Source organism: Archocentrus centrarchus, chromosome 13 (assembly GCF_007364275.1).
Source record: "Archocentrus centrarchus isolate MPI-CPG fArcCen1 chromosome 13, fArcCen1, whole genome shotgun sequence".
Classification (NCBI taxonomy): domain Eukaryota; kingdom Metazoa; phylum Chordata; class Actinopteri; order Cichliformes; family Cichlidae; genus Archocentrus; species Archocentrus centrarchus.
The window spans coordinates 39,793,355-39,812,461 of NC_044358.1; the positions used below are offsets into that span (position 1 = coordinate 39,793,355).

General features: G+C 42.9%; 1 protein-coding gene across 1 annotated transcript; it reads right to left on the reverse strand.

Annotated features, from left to right (window-relative positions):
- Positions 1-1,093: 1,093 nt before the first annotated feature.
- meis3 (myeloid ecotropic viral integration site 3) lies at positions 1,094-11,925 on the reverse strand. Its single transcript, XM_030744161.1, has 13 exons — positions 11,566-11,925; positions 11,120-11,221; positions 7,624-7,763; positions 7,126-7,300; positions 6,976-7,026; positions 6,827-6,877; positions 6,483-6,632; positions 6,224-6,332; positions 5,247-5,392; positions 4,497-4,573; positions 3,013-3,071; positions 2,830-2,916; positions 1,094-1,648 (listed from the first exon to the last, which is right to left on the reverse strand). The coding sequence occupies exons 2-13, from the start codon at positions 11,129-11,131 to the stop codon at positions 1,449-1,451; spliced, it is 1,257 nt and encodes a 418-aa protein (XP_030600021.1). The 5' UTR covers positions 11,132-11,221; positions 11,566-11,925; the 3' UTR covers positions 1,094-1,448.
- Between the last annotated feature and the right edge of the window lie 7,182 nt (positions 11,926-19,107).

Genomic DNA, 19,107 nt, shown 5'->3' on the forward strand with positions numbered 1-19,107 from the left:
CACAAGCATTAACATTTTATGTAAGTCTTAACTGATCAGAAAAAATGAACCCTTGTTAAAGTTTATCTTAACTTGTTGATAAAGCTGTTGAGATAATATTACTGCCTTAAGATAAAACAACAATCTGGTTGACTGGACAGGCTGTAGATTCACAGCACGCACAGAAACAGATGACAAGCGACAAGGCTTATAAAAAAAAGATTTTAATACTTTAACTGTATTCCCATCATAATCATCATCATCATCATTCAGAAATACTTCAGCAGTCCAAGCAGAGTGAAGAGGGAGCCGAATGTTTAAAGAGTCCTTTGGCTGCAGCTCCCCTCACACACCGCTGTGACAGACAGCACTGTAATAGAAATGCTTACAGAAGAGTTTGTGTGTGCGTGCACGCATGTGTGTGTGTGTGTGTTGCAATGGCTTTCAGTGTAGTGTTTGCTGCAGCGTGTGTACGCATGTGTGTGTGTGTGTGTGTGTGTGTGTGTGTGTGTGTGTGTGTGGGTGTATAGGAAAAGATCCTAAGGTAACGGACACCTGTAGGTGTCTTAAGGAGGTCAGTGGTACGAGAGCGAGGCAGACTGGAAGTCATTCATAGTGTTTAGCTTCATGCTGAGGAAGAGCACTAATATTTCAACAAACTCACATCAAGCTGCATCCGCCTGGAGTGGCACACATAAATATAAAAATAGAATAAGAAAAAACTAAAAAAACAATAAAACAAAGCTTTAAATAAAGTGTGTGAAGGTGTGTGTGTGTGTGTGTGTGTGTGTGTGCATGCATGCGGGTGTGTGTGTGTCGATCTTTGACAGTCACCACGTGTAGGAAGACAGGGAGTAGTGAAGGCGTGCTCACAGGACCGAGCCCTATCCAGTAAAGTTCATGTACTGTGGCAAAAAGTCCGGGCTGAATATTCATCTGTCTCTCTGATCCGATCCAGTGTCTTCCTGTTGTTCAGCAGGCATGATGGGAAGTGTAGTTTAAAGCATGTGTCTCACCCACAGGACACAGTGTAGTCATTTAAAGAGGAGGAAGCACTTCTACTCTGCAAGAGGTATGGCTTAAACCTGTGGGTCCAGACTGACGCATATGTGTCATGTTTGTGTGTGTGTGTGTGTGTGTGTGTGTGTGTGTGTGTGTGTGTGTGTGTGTGTGTGTGTGTGTGTGTGTTGAAGCGCGGGACAGCTACATTGAGGTCAGTGTCTTTCAGTGAGGAATGTAAACTTTTGGAGAAATGTGTCTTTTTCTTTAAATAGTGTACCATCATTACACATACTCAGCCGTGCACACACACACACACACACACACACACACACATGCGCGCACGCACACACACATACACGCGCACACACACACGCATATATATCCCTCGAAACACATACACACATTCAAACAGTAATTTTCCCTCACGCAGAAACAAACACACGTATACACCCCAGCTCCTCCCACAGCTAGTGTGCGTGTATGTCCAGTCCTTGGGTGAGGAGCGGCTCTGCGGGGTGTGCGTGTGGCGGCGGGTGGAGCAGCATGGCTGGGTGAGGGTGTGGGCCTGGGTAAGAATGGAGGGACGGTCCTGGGTGGGGAGGGTAGCCTGGTTGGGACAGAAGAGCGCCGGGGTAGTCACCCTGCAGGGAGGACATTCCCTGGAGACCTGGCGGGACAAGAACGTGGAATATTAATTAGGTTCCTCCAAAATGCAGAATTACAGAAGATGATTTCACTCTGTCTTAAAAGAGTAAGATTTGCACTAGAAACTATTTAACCCTGAAGCACAATTTAATTTTAATTCATACAGAAATTAAAATCTGCGGTTAAAATTTACAGTGAACACCTGCTTTACTGCAGTTTACATACAGGGCAAGTTTCTCTGCTTCGTTTCTTCTTAAGCAGCTGAAACCTTTGAAGTTTGCACCAGGTCTTAATTAAAGCTACAAATATAATTTATTGCAGTACTCTGTATGTCTGGACACATCCCAATCAGACTTGAAATAAAGTTATGCAGCATTTAAACACTCTCTTACTGCACAGCATTTATTTAACCCACTGCTGCTGCTTTTTAAGAGGTTTTTTTAAAAGCTTTTTAAAAGGCAGACTTTTTTTTTTATATTTAAATCCCAGGCTTTACAGCTTCAGCTAACAGCTTTCCCCATATTTCATATTTTCTTGTACTAGAAACAGAAAATAAACAGCCTCTAAAGAACTGGTAAGTCATTACTTAACTATGCTTATACTGCTTATTTCTTATTTAATGAAAATATGTTTATATCATATTTATTGTTTAATAATATTTTATATGCACCACATTAATTAATTTATTTTCATTTTTTTCATTTTTGCAAGGATCTCTTGTGTTTCTCATTTTGTTTTCATTTTAAGCAGACTCAAAGAGCATTGCTGGTGATTTTCTATACTTAGGGACTTCTGCTAACTTCTATAACAAACTCTACAAACTCAAAACTAACATCTTTTAATACTTTCAACTTCCCTTCTTCATTTAGTGCCAAAACCAAAGCCGCCTACTGGAGATATAAGTAACAAAAAATATTTTCATTAACAAAAAACACCACAAGTGCAAATAATTTCCAGATTCAGCTGGGCACTGCAGTTGTTGGGGGCTATTTTCAGAGATGGATAACTCCACATTTGGTGCACTAATGAGTATTTTCAACAGCAAAATGGCATATGTGGGACTCTGTCAAAATAAAATATTGTGTTTATGTTCCTAGTAATGAATGTCATGCAGTTCATTAGTATTTAATGCCACAATAAGCTACATTAGGTTCTGTTATCACCATATCATAGAGAGCAGTATTTCCCTGCAGGCTACCGTACCTGCTGTTCGAAGCCCAAGGTGGGCCTGCCCGTCAAGCCCGTAGCCTCCGAGAGCTGCGCCCTCCGGGCTGTAGGGACCACCCTGACCTGTGAGGCAACACACACCTTCAGACACAAATATACAACAGACACACACTCATATGTACACGCTGAAGTTTACTGAGTGACTGATTAAACACCGACCTGAGCGATTTGACTGGTCAATCATCGGCTGGACTATTCTCCTCCTGGCATTGATGAACCTGGCATTGAGAATGCGTTCAGATAGAGAGAGCGAGAGGAACACCCGTTAATGCAGAAAAAGGCTGACCGGGAGGCTATTAACCTTTTCCGTTTTACAACCACTTAACCCTTTCAGAGGACAGAGTAAATCAGCGTTAGGGCAGAGGACGTATTGATCGCCCCTGTGATAATTGATTGATCTGCATTGATTGGGTCTGTGTGTGTGTGTGTGTGTGTGTGTGTGTTTGTATGTGTGTGTGTGTGTGTGTGTGTGTGTGTGTGTGTGTGTGTGTGTGTGTGTTTGTATGTGTGTGTGTGTGTGTGTGTGTGTGTGTGTGCATGTGCGTGTGTGTGTGTGCACGTGCTGCCGCAGAGATGAACAATGTAAAGTATGAAATGACAGAATGTGTTATTTGGCACACGCTTTGTGCTTATTATGCATCTAAAAATCTGAGGAACAGAACATGCATCATTATGAGTGAACTATTTAGTCAGCAACGTGGAAATGTGCGCGTGTGTGTATTCAGATCATGTGTGTGTGCGTGTATGTGTGTGTGTTTGTATGTGTGTGTGTGTGTGTGTGTGTGTGTGTTCAGAAAGTGAATAGATAAAATGTGAGCACTAAATAATTTGATTATTGGATAGTGATTTACTTTTGCATTTTATGAACATGGAGCTCATGAATCATATTTCACTGCAGCTTGGAAAAAAAATGCTTCGTAGGACATTTCTTCCTGTTACATGACACACCCCAAATAAAGTACATAAAATAAATAGTTTTTCATTTGGGGCTTTGTGGAATAAAATTTTTTTCAACAGGAGTTAAAAACAGGGCAGGGCTGCTTGTTTGGGAGTCAGGGTTTTTTTTTTATTAGATAGATAAAATAATGTCTGTGGTTAAAACAAGTTTTAGACATTTTTACGTTTTCTTCTACAAACTTCTCAGGGACAACCAACGTTATCACGCTGAACTCAGGAGCTTAATAGTGGTCATGTGATTGTGGTGTAGTTTGTTTATACCCTAACTTTTGTTTTCCGTGGAGCTTATTCTCTGTGATAATCCAAAAACAAGCACTGGCTTTGTGTTGAGAAAACCAAGGTGATGCTAACTTCCGGGTTAGCCTGCAGAAAAAAAAAAAGTCTTCCCTGCCACACTTTAAAGAAATGTTGAATGACCGAGTGGTGGAGCCTAAGGGGGCGTGACTATAGGACAAACAGGAAAGGTTGAGTGTTTGGGCACCAAATCACAAAACGAGTCATCTGAAGGCACTTTGTATGCACAATAAAAACGTATATCATTATAAAATACAGTCAATATTTGCACCCAGCTCTAATGCCACTATATGCAGGACATGGCAGCAGCCTTGCTTTTAATTTGAAAGTTGACTTTACATTTAAACATTTAAGTGAATTTTGATAAGTGTAGTTATTAGGCGCGCACTGACCAGTTGTTGACCTGCAAGATGGTCAGTCCCGTGTCCTGCGACAGCTGCTTCTTCTGCTCCTCAGATGGGTACGGATGCTGAAGAAAAACACACAGAGCTGGGTTAAAGAAATCAAGCAGCACTCTTGACTGTGTGGTGTGACGTTTGCAGCTTTTTTTGTGTGTGAGTAAAGAAGAAGAAAATCAATCAATACAAGAAAATCAACGGGAAAATCATCTTTGAGGCTTTAGCCTAAATCTAGAGTAAAGCAATGTATGTGACCGCTCAGTTCGAATACTGATGACCTTCCATCTGAGCGCACATCTGCACTCACATTTTCACCCTCATCACCCCCTCTCTCCATCTCGGTATCTCTCTCTAACTCACACTGTAATAATTGGAGTGAAGCAACATTTGACCTGCCTCATTTAGTAGCTAATTACCAATCTAAGCACCTCACCAACAATTACTCACTCCATTTCTATCGCTTCCACAATTATTCATCAGCGAGCATATTCACATAATCACTTAATCCCAGATTTTTCATTTAATTTAATTGACCTCTATTATACACTCGCTTCACCCCTCTGTCTATTCTTGTCAGTGACGTTTTGTTCCATGCTAAATCCTCTCTTTCACTAATTACACTGCACAGACTTTCTTTGTTTGGTTACTAGTCTGGAAGGATGGCTTTAACTACCATGCAAATTCAATATTTTCAAGAGTAATAATTAACTTTTATGCAACAGGAACATTAAAAAGACAACCCACCGACAGGTGCTGGAAGAGCCAAGCTCTCATGATGTTTGTGGCCACTTTGGGGAAGATTCCTCTCTTCTTGTTGTTCCTCCTGTCTCTGTCCGTCTCGTCCTCCTCACCCGTGCTGGGGGAGGCCACTCCTCCATCAAGACCATCGCCTGCAAGAAGACCGTTGAATCATCATCTCCTAAATGACTGTGTCCACCACCGTCTCTCAGGTTCCAACACATGCAAGCGCCCTAACTCAGTGTATTTGACCTGAGACAGCCAAAATGTGTCAGCTTTAAACACATACTTTGCGCTTTCACAAGCCAAACTCACAGCACCTATTACATTACAGTTAGTGTAACTGCTGTGCATATCAATTTTACGACTGTGTGACGGTTCATTTTCTAGATTTATTGCAATGAAATAGCTCGTTTTGTCCAATCACAGACCCAAAGCTTGAAATATTTAGTGCTATGAAAGAAAAACAGCAGTTTGTCGTTGAGAAGCTGAGAGCAGAGAATGTTTCTCATTTTGGTTTGAGAATGCCTGAAGTGATTCATTGATCATCAGTACAGTTACCAGTTGTTATGCATATTATTGGCTTGTTTCAAATATATAATTATTTACATTCTTATAATACACAATGCATGTATAACAGGGTGTGTATGAACCTTCTTTTCCTCGTCTGAATCTTCACTGCAGTGCAGGGTTTTGTGGTGCACACAGAGAACTTAACCATTAACTGTGATACGTTTAACATGAAATATTGATGTCATGTAAATAATACAGATATGATATTGTTGAAAGCCTGCGGTCTCACACACAAATTTTCCTCTGCTCGCCGCAGACTGATGCTTTTGCTTACCACTCTCTCTGCCTGCCCTTTCACTATCCACTAAAGGTAAATTTTCTTAAGTTTGATTGACTGAATATATCATTAACTCTGACTTCTTTTGGCTATGATAATTGCGCAGCAAAGATCTGTATCAGTGTATGTGTACCTGCATCACTACAGTTGTCTGCTGTGCTGTGTGAAGGCAGGCCACAGGTGCCTGGTGTTCCCAGAGGAGTGGTGGCACATTCATCTGGCTCTCGTAACCACGACGCATTCTGCAGGGAGAGGGGAAGATGGAGAGTGGACGTGAGATGAGGAACTCCCAGTGCAGGAGGAAAAAAGGGAAACACTGAGGCACTACTCTGGATTCTCAGTGGACACACATGGACATGTGATAAGCATGCGGATTGACATCAGTGTCTCACCTGCTCTGACAGACTGGTGCAGGACCCAGTGAAGTCCTCCATGTCAGACTTGGAGCCACCCTCCCGCTCATCCAGCACGAGGTCTGTGGGCATTTTGCCCTTCAGACAGGTGATGTAGCGATGGCAAAAATTATCACACAGGTCATGCACCTTGGGAAACAGATTTATTTACAGATTTTGTGAACGAGAAATACCAATAGTAGTAGTTAATATTTGTTAATTTTTGTTTTTTACATTAAAGGACAGGTACACATTTTTTTTTTAATTAAAGAAAATAAGTATAAGCTGAAAAGATTATTTTAACCGATCGTAACACAAGCAACAAAAAACTTCCTCCCACCAACCTTCTCTAACTCCAGTAAATGAAAGCGAAGAACCTGTATGGCCTGGATCATCTGAGGAGAGGAGGATGCAGTTCAGTTATGGAGAAATATCCCATAATGTAATATTTTTAAAAAGTGAGGTAAGTGTGATGTTAATTGGTGCATCGTACCAAATTGTCCAGCTCGGGATTGGAAGAAAAAATTGGTTTCTCTGAACGAATCTGCAGCACAAGTTCAACTAGTCATTAAAATAAATCTGAGAACAAACTCAACATCAGCTGACATCTGTTCTCTGACTGACCCGCACAGTCGCCGCTCACCTGCTTTGCGAAGGCGGCGATGTCATCATTGAAGGATTCGGAGGAGCAGACGTCGCTGTGATTGGTCATGCCGGGGAGGTGGGAGGTTGCTGAGAGGGAGGTGGAGTCTCGAGGGGAGCAGGTGGCCAGCTCACACTTCTCAAACACTAAGGCCAGCAGTGGAAACAGTGGGTGACTGCACACACACACACACACACACACACACACACACACACACACACACACACACACACACACACACACACACACACACACACACATACAGTTAACAAACTATACATAAACACAGTCACAGTTGACATAGTGTCCACATGATACATGTGTAACAAGAAACTTTGAACCATAGTATTTATGTAGCAGACAGCTATAAACACTCCATATATATTTTCATATTCAGCACAAACATATACTTTATTTTAATCTGCTAAGAGTGCACATGCAGCTCAAACTGTTTTTAGCCACTGGAAAGCTATATAAATATTTTTGATACATGCTTACCCATAGATCTGGTCCTTGTGGTGTTTAAGGGAGTCAGGGATGGTGGGTCCGTACTGCGGGGGAGGAAGCCCCCTGACATCGTCCCCGTATCCCCCCACAGACATGCCCTCTGACCCTGAGTAGTGCACCAGCTCTTCATACTGAAACACAATTAGATGAAAAGACAGAAAACATGAGACATGTTGGACATCTGTGGCTGTCTGACATCAAATCATGCTGTGATTTTATTATGGGGTTGAGCTGTCGGTGGCACGGACTAATGTACAGTTACAGATATTAGACCTGATTTGGGTTTATATCTGCATGTTTGTGTTTGTGCTGTCATTTATTCACATGTAAATTTACTGCTTACTGATATCATAAATTTGTGTATGTGTGATAGTGCCCCTACAACTAGTATTTAATTTCAATCCTAGTTCATCTAAAAGTAATTGTCCCATTTAATAGTTGTGCAAGAACCAGTGTCACTACAGTTTGATATAATTTATAGTGCCAATTACAGTGTCCATGAGGGAAAAATGTCTTTTTTGTTTTCAATTCAGCAGAAGGAATAGCTGCTTCACGAACATCTACCAATCTCAGGATTACAAAACACTTATGAAAGCCCTCCAGCAGCAGCAGCAGCTGCAGAAGTTCATAACCGTCAGTATAAATAAGCAGTTTTCCTCATTTCTTGAAAAGTTTACTGTCTGTGTGTTCAGAAGAAGAGCACAGGAGGAGATGAGAAAAGACAGAGACAAGATTTTTGAAGGAAGACAGCAAGCCTGTAGCTGCTAATACAGTCTCCCACTTCCATTATTCAGACTAGACAGGAGCCATGCTGTGTGACAGCCTCGCTGAGGCCCGCTCCCTCACACCCCACAGAGGGAATCAGACACACACATATGTTACATACACAATGGCTCACACACATACAGAGACAATCATACACTCAGCAGCCCTCAAAATATAAGTCATGAATACACACGTAACTCTGTGTGTGTTTTATGGCGTTAACTTTTTTTTCTGTCTCAAAGGTGACGCTGCTCAGGTCAGCAGTTCTGCTTCTGGAGGTGTTGGATTAAAAGGGACTTGTGTTGTCGCAGTTCCACATGTCCACTGGGATCACAGACAGGCTGCACCTGACAGGTGACCCCGGCACTGAAACCGTGCTATTTTAACCAAGTCATAAAATGTACAATGTGCTTAGGCTGTTTTTTTTCCTGAGCAGACTACTCCCTAAGCAGGTTGCAAATGAAGGTTTATAATTTACTGCATAAATGTAAAGCTAGGTAATGGTAGGGAAGATATCAGTAATTAAAAAATTAGCACATTTTTGTATTATTGTGTCCAATTGGAGATCATTTTTGATGTTATTTGTGGAGTGCATGAGCAGATAAGGTGCAAGGGGTGAGAGAGTGAAACCTAGTATAAAAGCAATTATTCTCCCTCAGTGTTAACCTCTGGGAATTACATAAAATAATGAAACAGAAATTAAATTATTCCTCTTCATGCACATGCACTGCCTTCCCGGAAACCACTCTGCAGGACCCCTTGGAGGTCTCCGGACCCCACTTTGGGAACCACTGTCCTAAATGCCTTATCAAATTGTTGCATTTCAGCTTCCCATATGGCCACCGGGATCACAGAAAGCACCTGCTCTGAGGCCCTGTCCCCGGACACCTTCTAGTTTTTATGGAGGCTGGCTATTAACACAATCACCGCTATCGGATTGCGCGTCTCTCTTTACGCACGGCCCCTATCGAGTTTCCGTGCGTCAAGCGGATCAAAGCGAACACGTCGGGATGACGAATTCCGCGAATGTTCCCCTTTTTTTTTAAAGTCACGGAGCTGGTAAACTTCAGATGGCAAAACAACATTTTCATTAGGAAAAAGTTAGAAATGGCCTAAGAGGCGAGTTTAGTTTGCTTTTACCGGAGTGTCATATCCTGAGTTTGGCTCTTTCAGCCCCGCGTATGTGGCACAGTAACGTCAAGTTTTGTAAAAGAGGAAACTTGGTCCAGATGCTGTTTCATAAACGTCAGAAATTATGTGAAAGTAAAGCTGATCAAATGATCCAAATATTCCATCAACATAGAATAATACCTGCAGCGCATTTGACTGCAAATATCAATTCTATTAAACTGAAAGTTTTCTTGAACCTCTTCCCTTTTCTATATTCCAAACAGTGGAGCTGAAAACAAGCAACAAACAATTTAAATACGTAAAGCTATAAACCTGTTAGGGGTTCATTTTATTTGAAAGGATTGTCAAACTATCCACTGAATTTGCGTTAAATTTCACTGTAAGCGTAACAAAGAACAAGCGGGCGAAACCGTCCATATTTCTGTTTTCGAAATTAAAGAAATTATTAAATTTGCCTAAAGTGTGAAAATTTTTCACCACAACTCTCCTTTCCAAAAGGAAAACTAGACATTTTTTCTGAAGGAAAAATCCCAAATACCTGTTGCAGATGATCGATTATAGATTTGAGCGCCACAAAACAACTCTAAAGGCTTGTTTTTAACACAGCCACATTACAGCACTAATTCCCATTTGATTTGATTTTGTTATTTTACTTTTTTTGTATCAATCAGTGTTAAAATTGTACAAATTTGAATTAAAAAAAAAAAAAAACAATTTCAAGTTGAATGGAGCAGTGAAATGCTTCTGTTAACAGCCAGCAGCCTCTCACACGAATGTAAAAAAGTCCCACTGCACACAGCAAGTATCCATTCTATTTCTGCTATTTGAAAATTTCTATTTCTTTCTATAAGCTCTGTTTTGAAGCGGTTGTTGCTACACGTGGTTGCCCATGTTTAGCCCCTGCTGCTCGGTCCTCTCCCTGCCCGCACTGTTTTCACACAGCAGTGATTTTCTGTCTACGCTGAACATCTCCACTGGCTTTCCTCTATTCAGAGGTCTCGGTCCGCCTGCTGCCCGTCAGCCTATTTCTCCTCCTCCACCACCACCACCACCACCATCAAGCCTCTGAATCACTGTAGCAAAAAAACTGACCTACTTACCGAGCTGAAGCGCTGCAGCTCCGCTCCTCTGCCTCTTAATGACCTGCACTCTAAACCTTACTGACATTAGCCTATACACAACAATAAAATTGTGTTCTTTTACGGTCCCCACACGGCAAGTTATTCATAACACCCAATAAACTAAACTGAATTTTAACTGGCGTTGGGTCACGGCTTGTTGAAGCTGGTAGGTTTAAAAGTTCTTTGCATCATCATAAAGCTGCTTAAAAATAAGCATTTAGTGGTATAGACAGACCATTTTCTGAAGAGTTTTTATAGTATAAAATTATTTTTTCGGTTCTTAATTTTTCCTTCAAAACATCAGCTGCTGTTTCCACTGGGCCCTTTTTCCTCCTTCAATAACAGCAGAGGATTTTCTGCCATGTGCTCCCTTTGTGACTGTTTTCTAATTACTTCTCAGTAGTGATAAAATTATGTTATCCCAGACAGGCTCTGGTCTAAATCACTCATAAAAAATTCAGCAGACCTACCCTCTTCTCCATGCGACTCGACAGCCAGTCCTACACCGGGGATGATGATGCGCTGCTCGGCTAGTGCAGCGAGCTTTTCTCCCTTCCTCTGCCTCTGGGGTCCTGGAAATAAAAGTGTATTTGTTTTTATATTTACTGTGAATTAAGTTGCAAATGTGATTGTCAGCATGAAAAAAACAGCCTATAAGATTCAACAACAGCGTGAGGTAGTGGATATAAACAATCAGGACCTGCTCCTTGTGTGTTTACTCCGAGTCCATCGCGCTTTATATAACAACATAATGATGGGACTGGAGGTTTTATGGACGGCTGATATTCTATGGAAGACTTAATGATTTGTAATAAGAGGTCATAAACGGCATAACAATTCTCGCAGCCTATTAAATGCTACTGCCGGATGCGGAGGAGTACTGCAAGGCTCCAATAAATGGTGTAAAATGTCCCACCGAGACCTAAACGCTCGCCGTATCCTGTCCTGTTCGGGCCGTGTCCGGTGTAGTCCAGAATCCCCGGGTGTGAAAGGGAGCGGCGGCTTCCTGCAGCGCCTCGCCTCCGCCTGGTGCGCCTCTCGCTCCGGATCGCAGAGCGTCGGGATGCCCGGTGCTGTGGAAGACGGTCGGACAGACAGCGTCCCTCCTTCCCCCGCTTTTTTTTTTTTTTTTTGGCTCCTTGCGTTTTGCTGGCCGCGCAGCATACGGCGACAGGCTGGAAAATGTCACGGCTGGGAATGAGCAATGGTGTTTTCAGGCTCAAGAGGAGAGAAGAAGGAGGAGGAGGAGGAGAGAAGGAGGAGGTGGAGTGGTGGTGATGGTGATGGTGGCGGTGTGCGGGGAGGTTTCGGAGGGTCAAAACACGACGGGGTCTCTTGCCCCCACCCTCCCCACCCTCCTTCATCCCTCCTCCCCTTCCTTTTTTACTCCTCCTCCTTATCCTTATCACACACAAACGCCAGGGATGAAGAAGAAGAGTAAGACCCCCTCGATCGTTTTTTATCTCGGCTATCCTTCGAGCTCCGCGCTGATTTCACTCCTCCACCATCCCTCCGTCTTTCCACCCCCTTCTCCCCTCATCCTCCCTGCAGCTGCGCGGTTATCATCTCGGGATAAGTCGGAAGAAGAATAACTCACTCACTCTGTTTAATCTATGAAAATCTAGACCGTTATTAGGTATGTAATCCTTCACACACAAAAAAGACATTTCATAAAAACTCACTCAAAATATTGGCACTATAATTACATATGCGGTAATCAGGACTTAAATTAGAAAGTGGAAAAACTATTGGTTTTCCTGCAGCGGAGTTTTTTTTTTTTCCAAAGTGGATTCACTAATTATAAGATTAAAGCCCGTGCATGAAGTTGTCCCTCCTGTAGCCTCATAAATAAATTTGAAGCGTGCTGCTGACGTTTACAGGCTCAAAGTGTTTTAGTGTTTTTGTTGACGTCCATTCAAGGTCAGCCTTTTAACACAGCCCAAATGCCACCCTTTGTTGATTGAAAGACGTGAGAAAATAAAACCATTAAGGTGAGAAACTTTAATTTTAACTAAAAGAGAGAGAGAGAGAAAAAAAACCTTTCACATGTTAGTGGCATAGCTAAACTCCCATTCTTGTGTTGTAAATGACACCTAAGTAACATAATAATTATCCAAAACGCTCTTCTTTCCCCGGTCCCGCTGTGAGGGGCCAACAGGCGGTTGCTTTTCAATCAGAAGCGGCTTGGCGGGGATCAGGAGGCCGGGGCAGGCGTCTCTGTGGGCGGCATGGTGTTTGGCCGTAGGGCCGCCTGTGAGGGCCTTGCACCGTCCCTGCAGCCGGGGGGTGGCCTTCAACTCTGCAGGGTGCTGGTTTCCTTCAGGGGTGATCACAGCGCTCAACCCCCTCCTACACTGAGCCACGATGCTGTGTCAATGGGCTGGAAAAGGCGATCCGAGGCTTGTTTTCTCTTTAACAGGTTAAATGAAAGGATTAACACCGAAGCGTGCAGCATCTGACGAATTCATCTTTGCAGGGCTTTAGATTTTCCCGAACCCTTTCACAGCACGGAGACAGTAAATGTTAGCGATTTCTTGATCAGATTCCAGGGATCTTTCTCAAGATTCCTTAACTTGCTTGAAGTGGACCATAAATCTTCACAGTCTATCCAAAAGGCTGTTATCTAAACACAGATTACAGTCATTTACATCACAAACACTTAAACGACCTGTCCATTATCACAGCTTTACTACTACTACTCTCATACACAGCGTAACAACACATTTTAAAATAACATATGTTATTAAGTTTATGTTAACGGGTAAAACAGCTGATCTGAATGCTGTGAGAGGCACACACAGATGTCCCAAAATAACCCACGGAGCAATCTACAGGGTAACACTTATATTCACCAGCAACTGGTTGCTTATCAATATGCATTCGTGGTTTATTAGCTCTTCATTAGTGATTATATAGCACTTCCTTTATTCTGCATGACTATATTTTAATTTATTAAGATTCTTTTCTTAATACCATCCCAGTTACTGCTTAATAAATGTCACACTACTTCTTTGAAAGAGTTTTTCTGAGGTACACAGACTTAATTAAACACCACTAACACTACAACTATAGTTGTAGTTTTTTGTCACAGAAGATCAGTCCAAATGATAACCTTGGTTAATAAAGAGAAAACTAAATGCTAATTAAACCCTCACTTTAAGAGCTATTTATTGTTAGCAAACAGTGAAATAATCATTAATAATGTTTGGTAATTGGGACCAATGTGGACAGGAATAATTGGTCATTAATGAATTCATTATCACAAAACAACAATAATATTCAATCATTAACAAATACATAATATGATATTTATAAATGTAGTGTAAGTGTAACTGAATGTAATCCCTGCTGTCCATTATCAGCTGTGATTCAATGCATATTACTATACACAAGCCCTAAAATGACTACACAAACATAAATTATCCCCTTGCTACTCACAAGTATACATTATTAATGATTATGTTTGTGCTCTGCAACAGTAAAACTGATATTTTATTACTGGTGGTTACTATAAAGAATCATATTTATAATGTGTTACTGAGGAAGAGTGTTCTTAAATGTGTACAACCTTATGCAGCTCATATTGACAAAGCATATCAGGACTGTAATTTATGTACAACAGCTCCTTTATCTGATTAGAAGACTAATGAGGGGAAATGATCGAGTAGTTGTAGAATACATGTGTGTAGAAAAAAGTACTTTATTTTTACTAATCAAGAGCCAATATGCTGCTGATAAGCATGCTAATGAAAAAAAAAAATTAGTTAATGGACAAAATAGGTTTCTTAATATAAAGAGTTAACAAAGGTGGCCATTAAAATAACACACAGTGGAACAAAATGAAGATTACAACATTTAAACAATTCATTCCCTCAGTTTATGTTCTTGCAATTTATTGCTCAATCAGTCAAAATAAAACCTCTATAGGGTCTTATCATTGTTTTTATCAGCTTGATAAAACAATTATAAAAGTTGCGTCACCTCTGTTTTGTTTTTTTTCTCCACCTGCTCTGCACCTGTGATTCACTGGGTTGTTTTTACACAGCTCAGCCTCTTCAGTCTCTGTGGGTTTGTGCTTGATCATCCCTTACTGCAACATAGATATATCACCATTGCTACATTGTTGTTTTTTGCGTTTGTGGCAATCATGAAGTGAATATTAAATATATCACATGAAAGCAAAATTAATCTTTATGGTTATTCGAGTCCATGTAAACAAAACACAGAGCCTGAGTCTTCTGGGATAAACTAGATTTTCTTTTGCTGCCGTTAGAGGATTCCCATCACATCCTTCCTATAACATGCTGTTTGGATGAGTGTACATTTTCAGCATAATTATTTAAAATCCAGTCCGAGCACAAGGTCGTGTGCTATCACTTGTGTGGTTTTTCAGGCGGTACTCACGCCCTGCTTGGCTGGCGGTATGTCTGGTGGCCGATTAAAACATACTGTGAAGAGTTGGCTTCTTGTCTGACTTCCAGGTTAATTTGGGTTTGCGTGATGGCCTTGTGTTGTGGAGACCTTGTGTAAAGAACAGGTTCGCTCTCTGCACCAAAGAGTTGAAAATCAGTCAGGCAGGTTCACTGTGGGACCATTCGCCATGTCAGGGCTGCTGCAGTTATTTATCATTCCCTGTCAAGGCTCGCGCGCTCTCTCTCCACTGCACCCACCAAGGCCTGTTGGGTGCTTGTGCGCGAGTACCATGCGTGTGTGCTCATGACGACAGACCCAGGAATGCATATACGTATGTGTGTGTGTGTGTGTGTGTGTGTTGTTGCTTGCTTATTTGCTTGTGTGCTGCAGGGTTGCTGTCAAGGTGGTACTCTTCTAATCTGGGCCTCACTGCAGGCAATGCCCAGGGCTAGAAAACAGGAAACAACAGGCAGAGTAGTGTGTGTGGACCTGGGTGGGTGTGTTATATTCTTCTTGTGTGGCACTGGGAAAATCGAGAGGTTTGACTGCAATCTCATGAAGTTCTAAGCAGAAGAGGTCAGACTTTCCTCTTATTGTTTTCTTTTTCCCACTGTGATGCTGCTGCTGCTGCAAAAGTACATTTGACATTCATTTTGCAAGGTGCAGCAGTTGCTGCACCTCCAGCAACTGCTGCTGCAGCCCCATCTCACCACAAAAATCTAGTTTTACTCGACTTAAGAAGGCCACCCAGCCTCGTTGACTTCAGTGACTCCACCATTAAGAAAATATGGCTGCCATGACCTCTGGCAATGATACTGAACCACCCAAAACATCAGACAACTGCAACCCTTTGCCGCCTGCTTGAGAAAGAGGGGATGAGGAAAGGAACAACAGAGGTAAAAGTGGGGGGCTGTTAGTGAGTGCAGAGTGCATTTTTATGAGCCCATGCCTATCTAGTTTCTTTTTTGTCTGGCTGTGTGGACATAAATTTTCTCCCTCCCTCCCTGTGTTCCTCCATCTCTCTCCTGTTTTCTTCTGGCATGCTGGCCAAGCAAATCCGCCCTTATCGACCTGATCCTGCAGCCTGTTTGCAAACTTTCCCCCCAGTTTCTCTCAGTCTCCTCAACCCGTGTCATTCATCTTCCTTTACGTCCCTACTGTTTCTACTTGCTCATGCATGCCATCTTACCGTATTTCCATTCCCTAGTTCCCTCTGCCTTCCACCTCTACATTTTTTGTCTTTAAAGGCCAAAACCACCTTTCTCCCTTCAGTTATTTTCTTCTCGTCCACCCCCCCACCCACCCCGACTGCTCCTCCACCACCACCACCCAACCCCGCCCCCTTATAGATGGAGATTAACTGGGGAGAGCAGCACCATCCGTCCTCGTGACTGTTTGTTGTTAAGGAGATGGATGGAAGCTCCCTCTGCCAGCCCCACGCAGCCGCAATTACACTAGCCGCCATGATGGATGGAGGGGAGGGAAAAGGGGGGTGGTGGTGGAACGGGGGGCTACAGAGAGGGGGCATCTATCACACCCCTTAATCTACCTGTCACTGCGTGGCGTGCATGGGTAGAGGAGGGGCCGAAGAGAAGAGGAGAGTCGGCTTTACATCCACAGCTGGTCAAACCCTCTTTTTTTTTTTGCTTTATTTCTTAACACAGAATTTCTTTTTCTTATTCTTGCAGGGTTTGGCCTGGAAGACTTATTAAATGTCCTGATCTGTCCAATTGATTTCCCAGAACCTACTGAAGTCTGCTGAGCATACAGTGTGCGTTTTTGTGTGCGAGCATGTTCGGCGGGCATCAACAGGTAATAAGATGCAGATTCTGTTGCCCTTTTAAAGAAATCCATGCTTTGAAAGACATCTCTGCATAACATATACATCATAACATATCCATATACCCGCACTACAACTCAACTAATAGACTTGCAGAAAGGTGACCACAACACACACACACACACACACACACACACACACACACACACACACACACACACATCCATCCGAAGTAAGTTGTAGTTACTGGCTTCACATACCACCCCCACACACACACTCACCTCTCCAACATCCTCAGCTCGTTTTCATACCTGTTGAAGACATCATGACCTATCACAGAGCAAATCTGCATACATCACCTGCAGCACTTCTTCATTTTCCCCCTCACAATGCTGCGGAAATGTTATGAAAAGTAATCTGAGGTCTCCTACCCCCGACCCCTCCTCCTCCTTCTATCCCCATCTTCCTCCTCCACCTCCTCATCTGTCCAGAGAAGTGAGAGATGGGATGGAGGGATTAATACTCTTCCGCCCAAGCCAACCCTGAGAATGATAGATGGACAGATGCAGGAAGGGAGTGGAGGAGTAGAGCGAGAGATTAAAGGAGAGAAGTCTGAGGGTTCATAAATCCAAAAGGGTAGAGACCTGGTCCGCATCACACACTAATAAGATCTGCAAGAAATCTATGATGAGCAAGAGAGGTGGAGTGAAGAGGAGGGAGAGAGATGGGAGCGATGTAATAGCATTAGATGTAATCTAATCATGGCAATAAGATGTGAATGGATGAGTGTGAGCATGGTGATTATGCAGAAGAGGGATGGCAGTGCGTTGATGAAGCTTTGAGGCCTTGTTATTGAACAACAGATCAACAGATAGGCCTCGCTGGGGAGCTTTCTGCTGCAAAGACTCCATAAAAACGCTGTGTTCATCGCACTTTTTGTCAGATTTTATCAGTCTAGCTGCCACCAGATGAAAGAAGTGGTAACACAGTGGATACTGCATGGTTGCACAATGCTTCTGTCTGATGTAAATGTAAATCAGGAAGAAAATTTGTTGATTCAAATGAATCATTTTGTGTGTCAAGAAATCTATGCACGCCATCATGTATATGTAGGTGTGTGTGCGTGTGTGTGTGTGTGTGTGTGGGGGGGGGGGGGGGGGGGGGGCAGCCATCACCATGTAAAGAATCAACTGTAAGTGCATTAAGTGCAGTCATGCAGCCATGACCTGACTTGGAACAGATAGAGTGCTCCTTCACCTCCCTCCTCTTCTCTGCGACCCCACTGCCACCAACCCTCCCCCTTATTCCCAACTTCTCCAACCTCCCCTCTGTCCGCCGGGCCACATTTTTCATGACCCAGCTGTCGGAGGGCTTTGATTGGTTGGCTCGGCGGACAGATAGCCGATAGGCTCTGATTAATAGTTGAGGCCCAAGAACTTCCTCATTGATCAACAGGACAGGCTGTGAGAGGGGGAGGAGGAGGAGGAGAGAGAAAAAGCATGCCCTGTCGCCCTGCAAGTGCTGGCTGATAATCCAGATAGTGGAATTTGTGGCATTGTGCGTGTGTGTGTGTGTGTTTCTGTGGCTATTTGTGAGTGTGTTTGTTTACAATAGTAAGGAGATGGAGGCTGTTAAAAACACAACAAAACACAACACATTGCACTGAAAAAGTGCTTTGGGTTTACTCATCTTCTGAGATTGTGTGATAGCATCTGTGAGTGTGCCATGAATAAGAGAGCATATACATTTGTAGCAGTGTGGAGTGTGTGTATGTGTGTGTGTGTGTGTGTGTGTGGGGGGGGTGTAGGAAAGTAAAATAAATGCTTGGTGACTGATTCAATTACCAGTTTAGTTCATTTAAATGCACTTTCATTGTGCTATATACCCACTGTTTGTTACAGTATCTAGGTATGTATGTGTGTGTGTATGTGTGTGTGTGTGTGTGTGTGTGTGTGTGTGTGTGTCCCCTCCTGCTGTTCTGTCCAGCCCCTAGCTGATTGATGATCTTCACTCCCACGGGGTCAGCAGGGTCATGACCTCCCACTTTTGACCCCCCTACTGAGATATTCTCTCTCTCTCTCTCTCTCTCTCTCTCTCTCGCTCTCTCTCTCTCTCTCGCTTTCTCTCTCTCGCGCACACACACACACACACAAACACGCACACACACACACACACAGAGACACACACTTGGAAACAGATGGCCTTGGGAGAGCTGGCGTTTCCTCACCTTTCTGTCATGCATGCCCCCCCCATCTCTTTGCATCC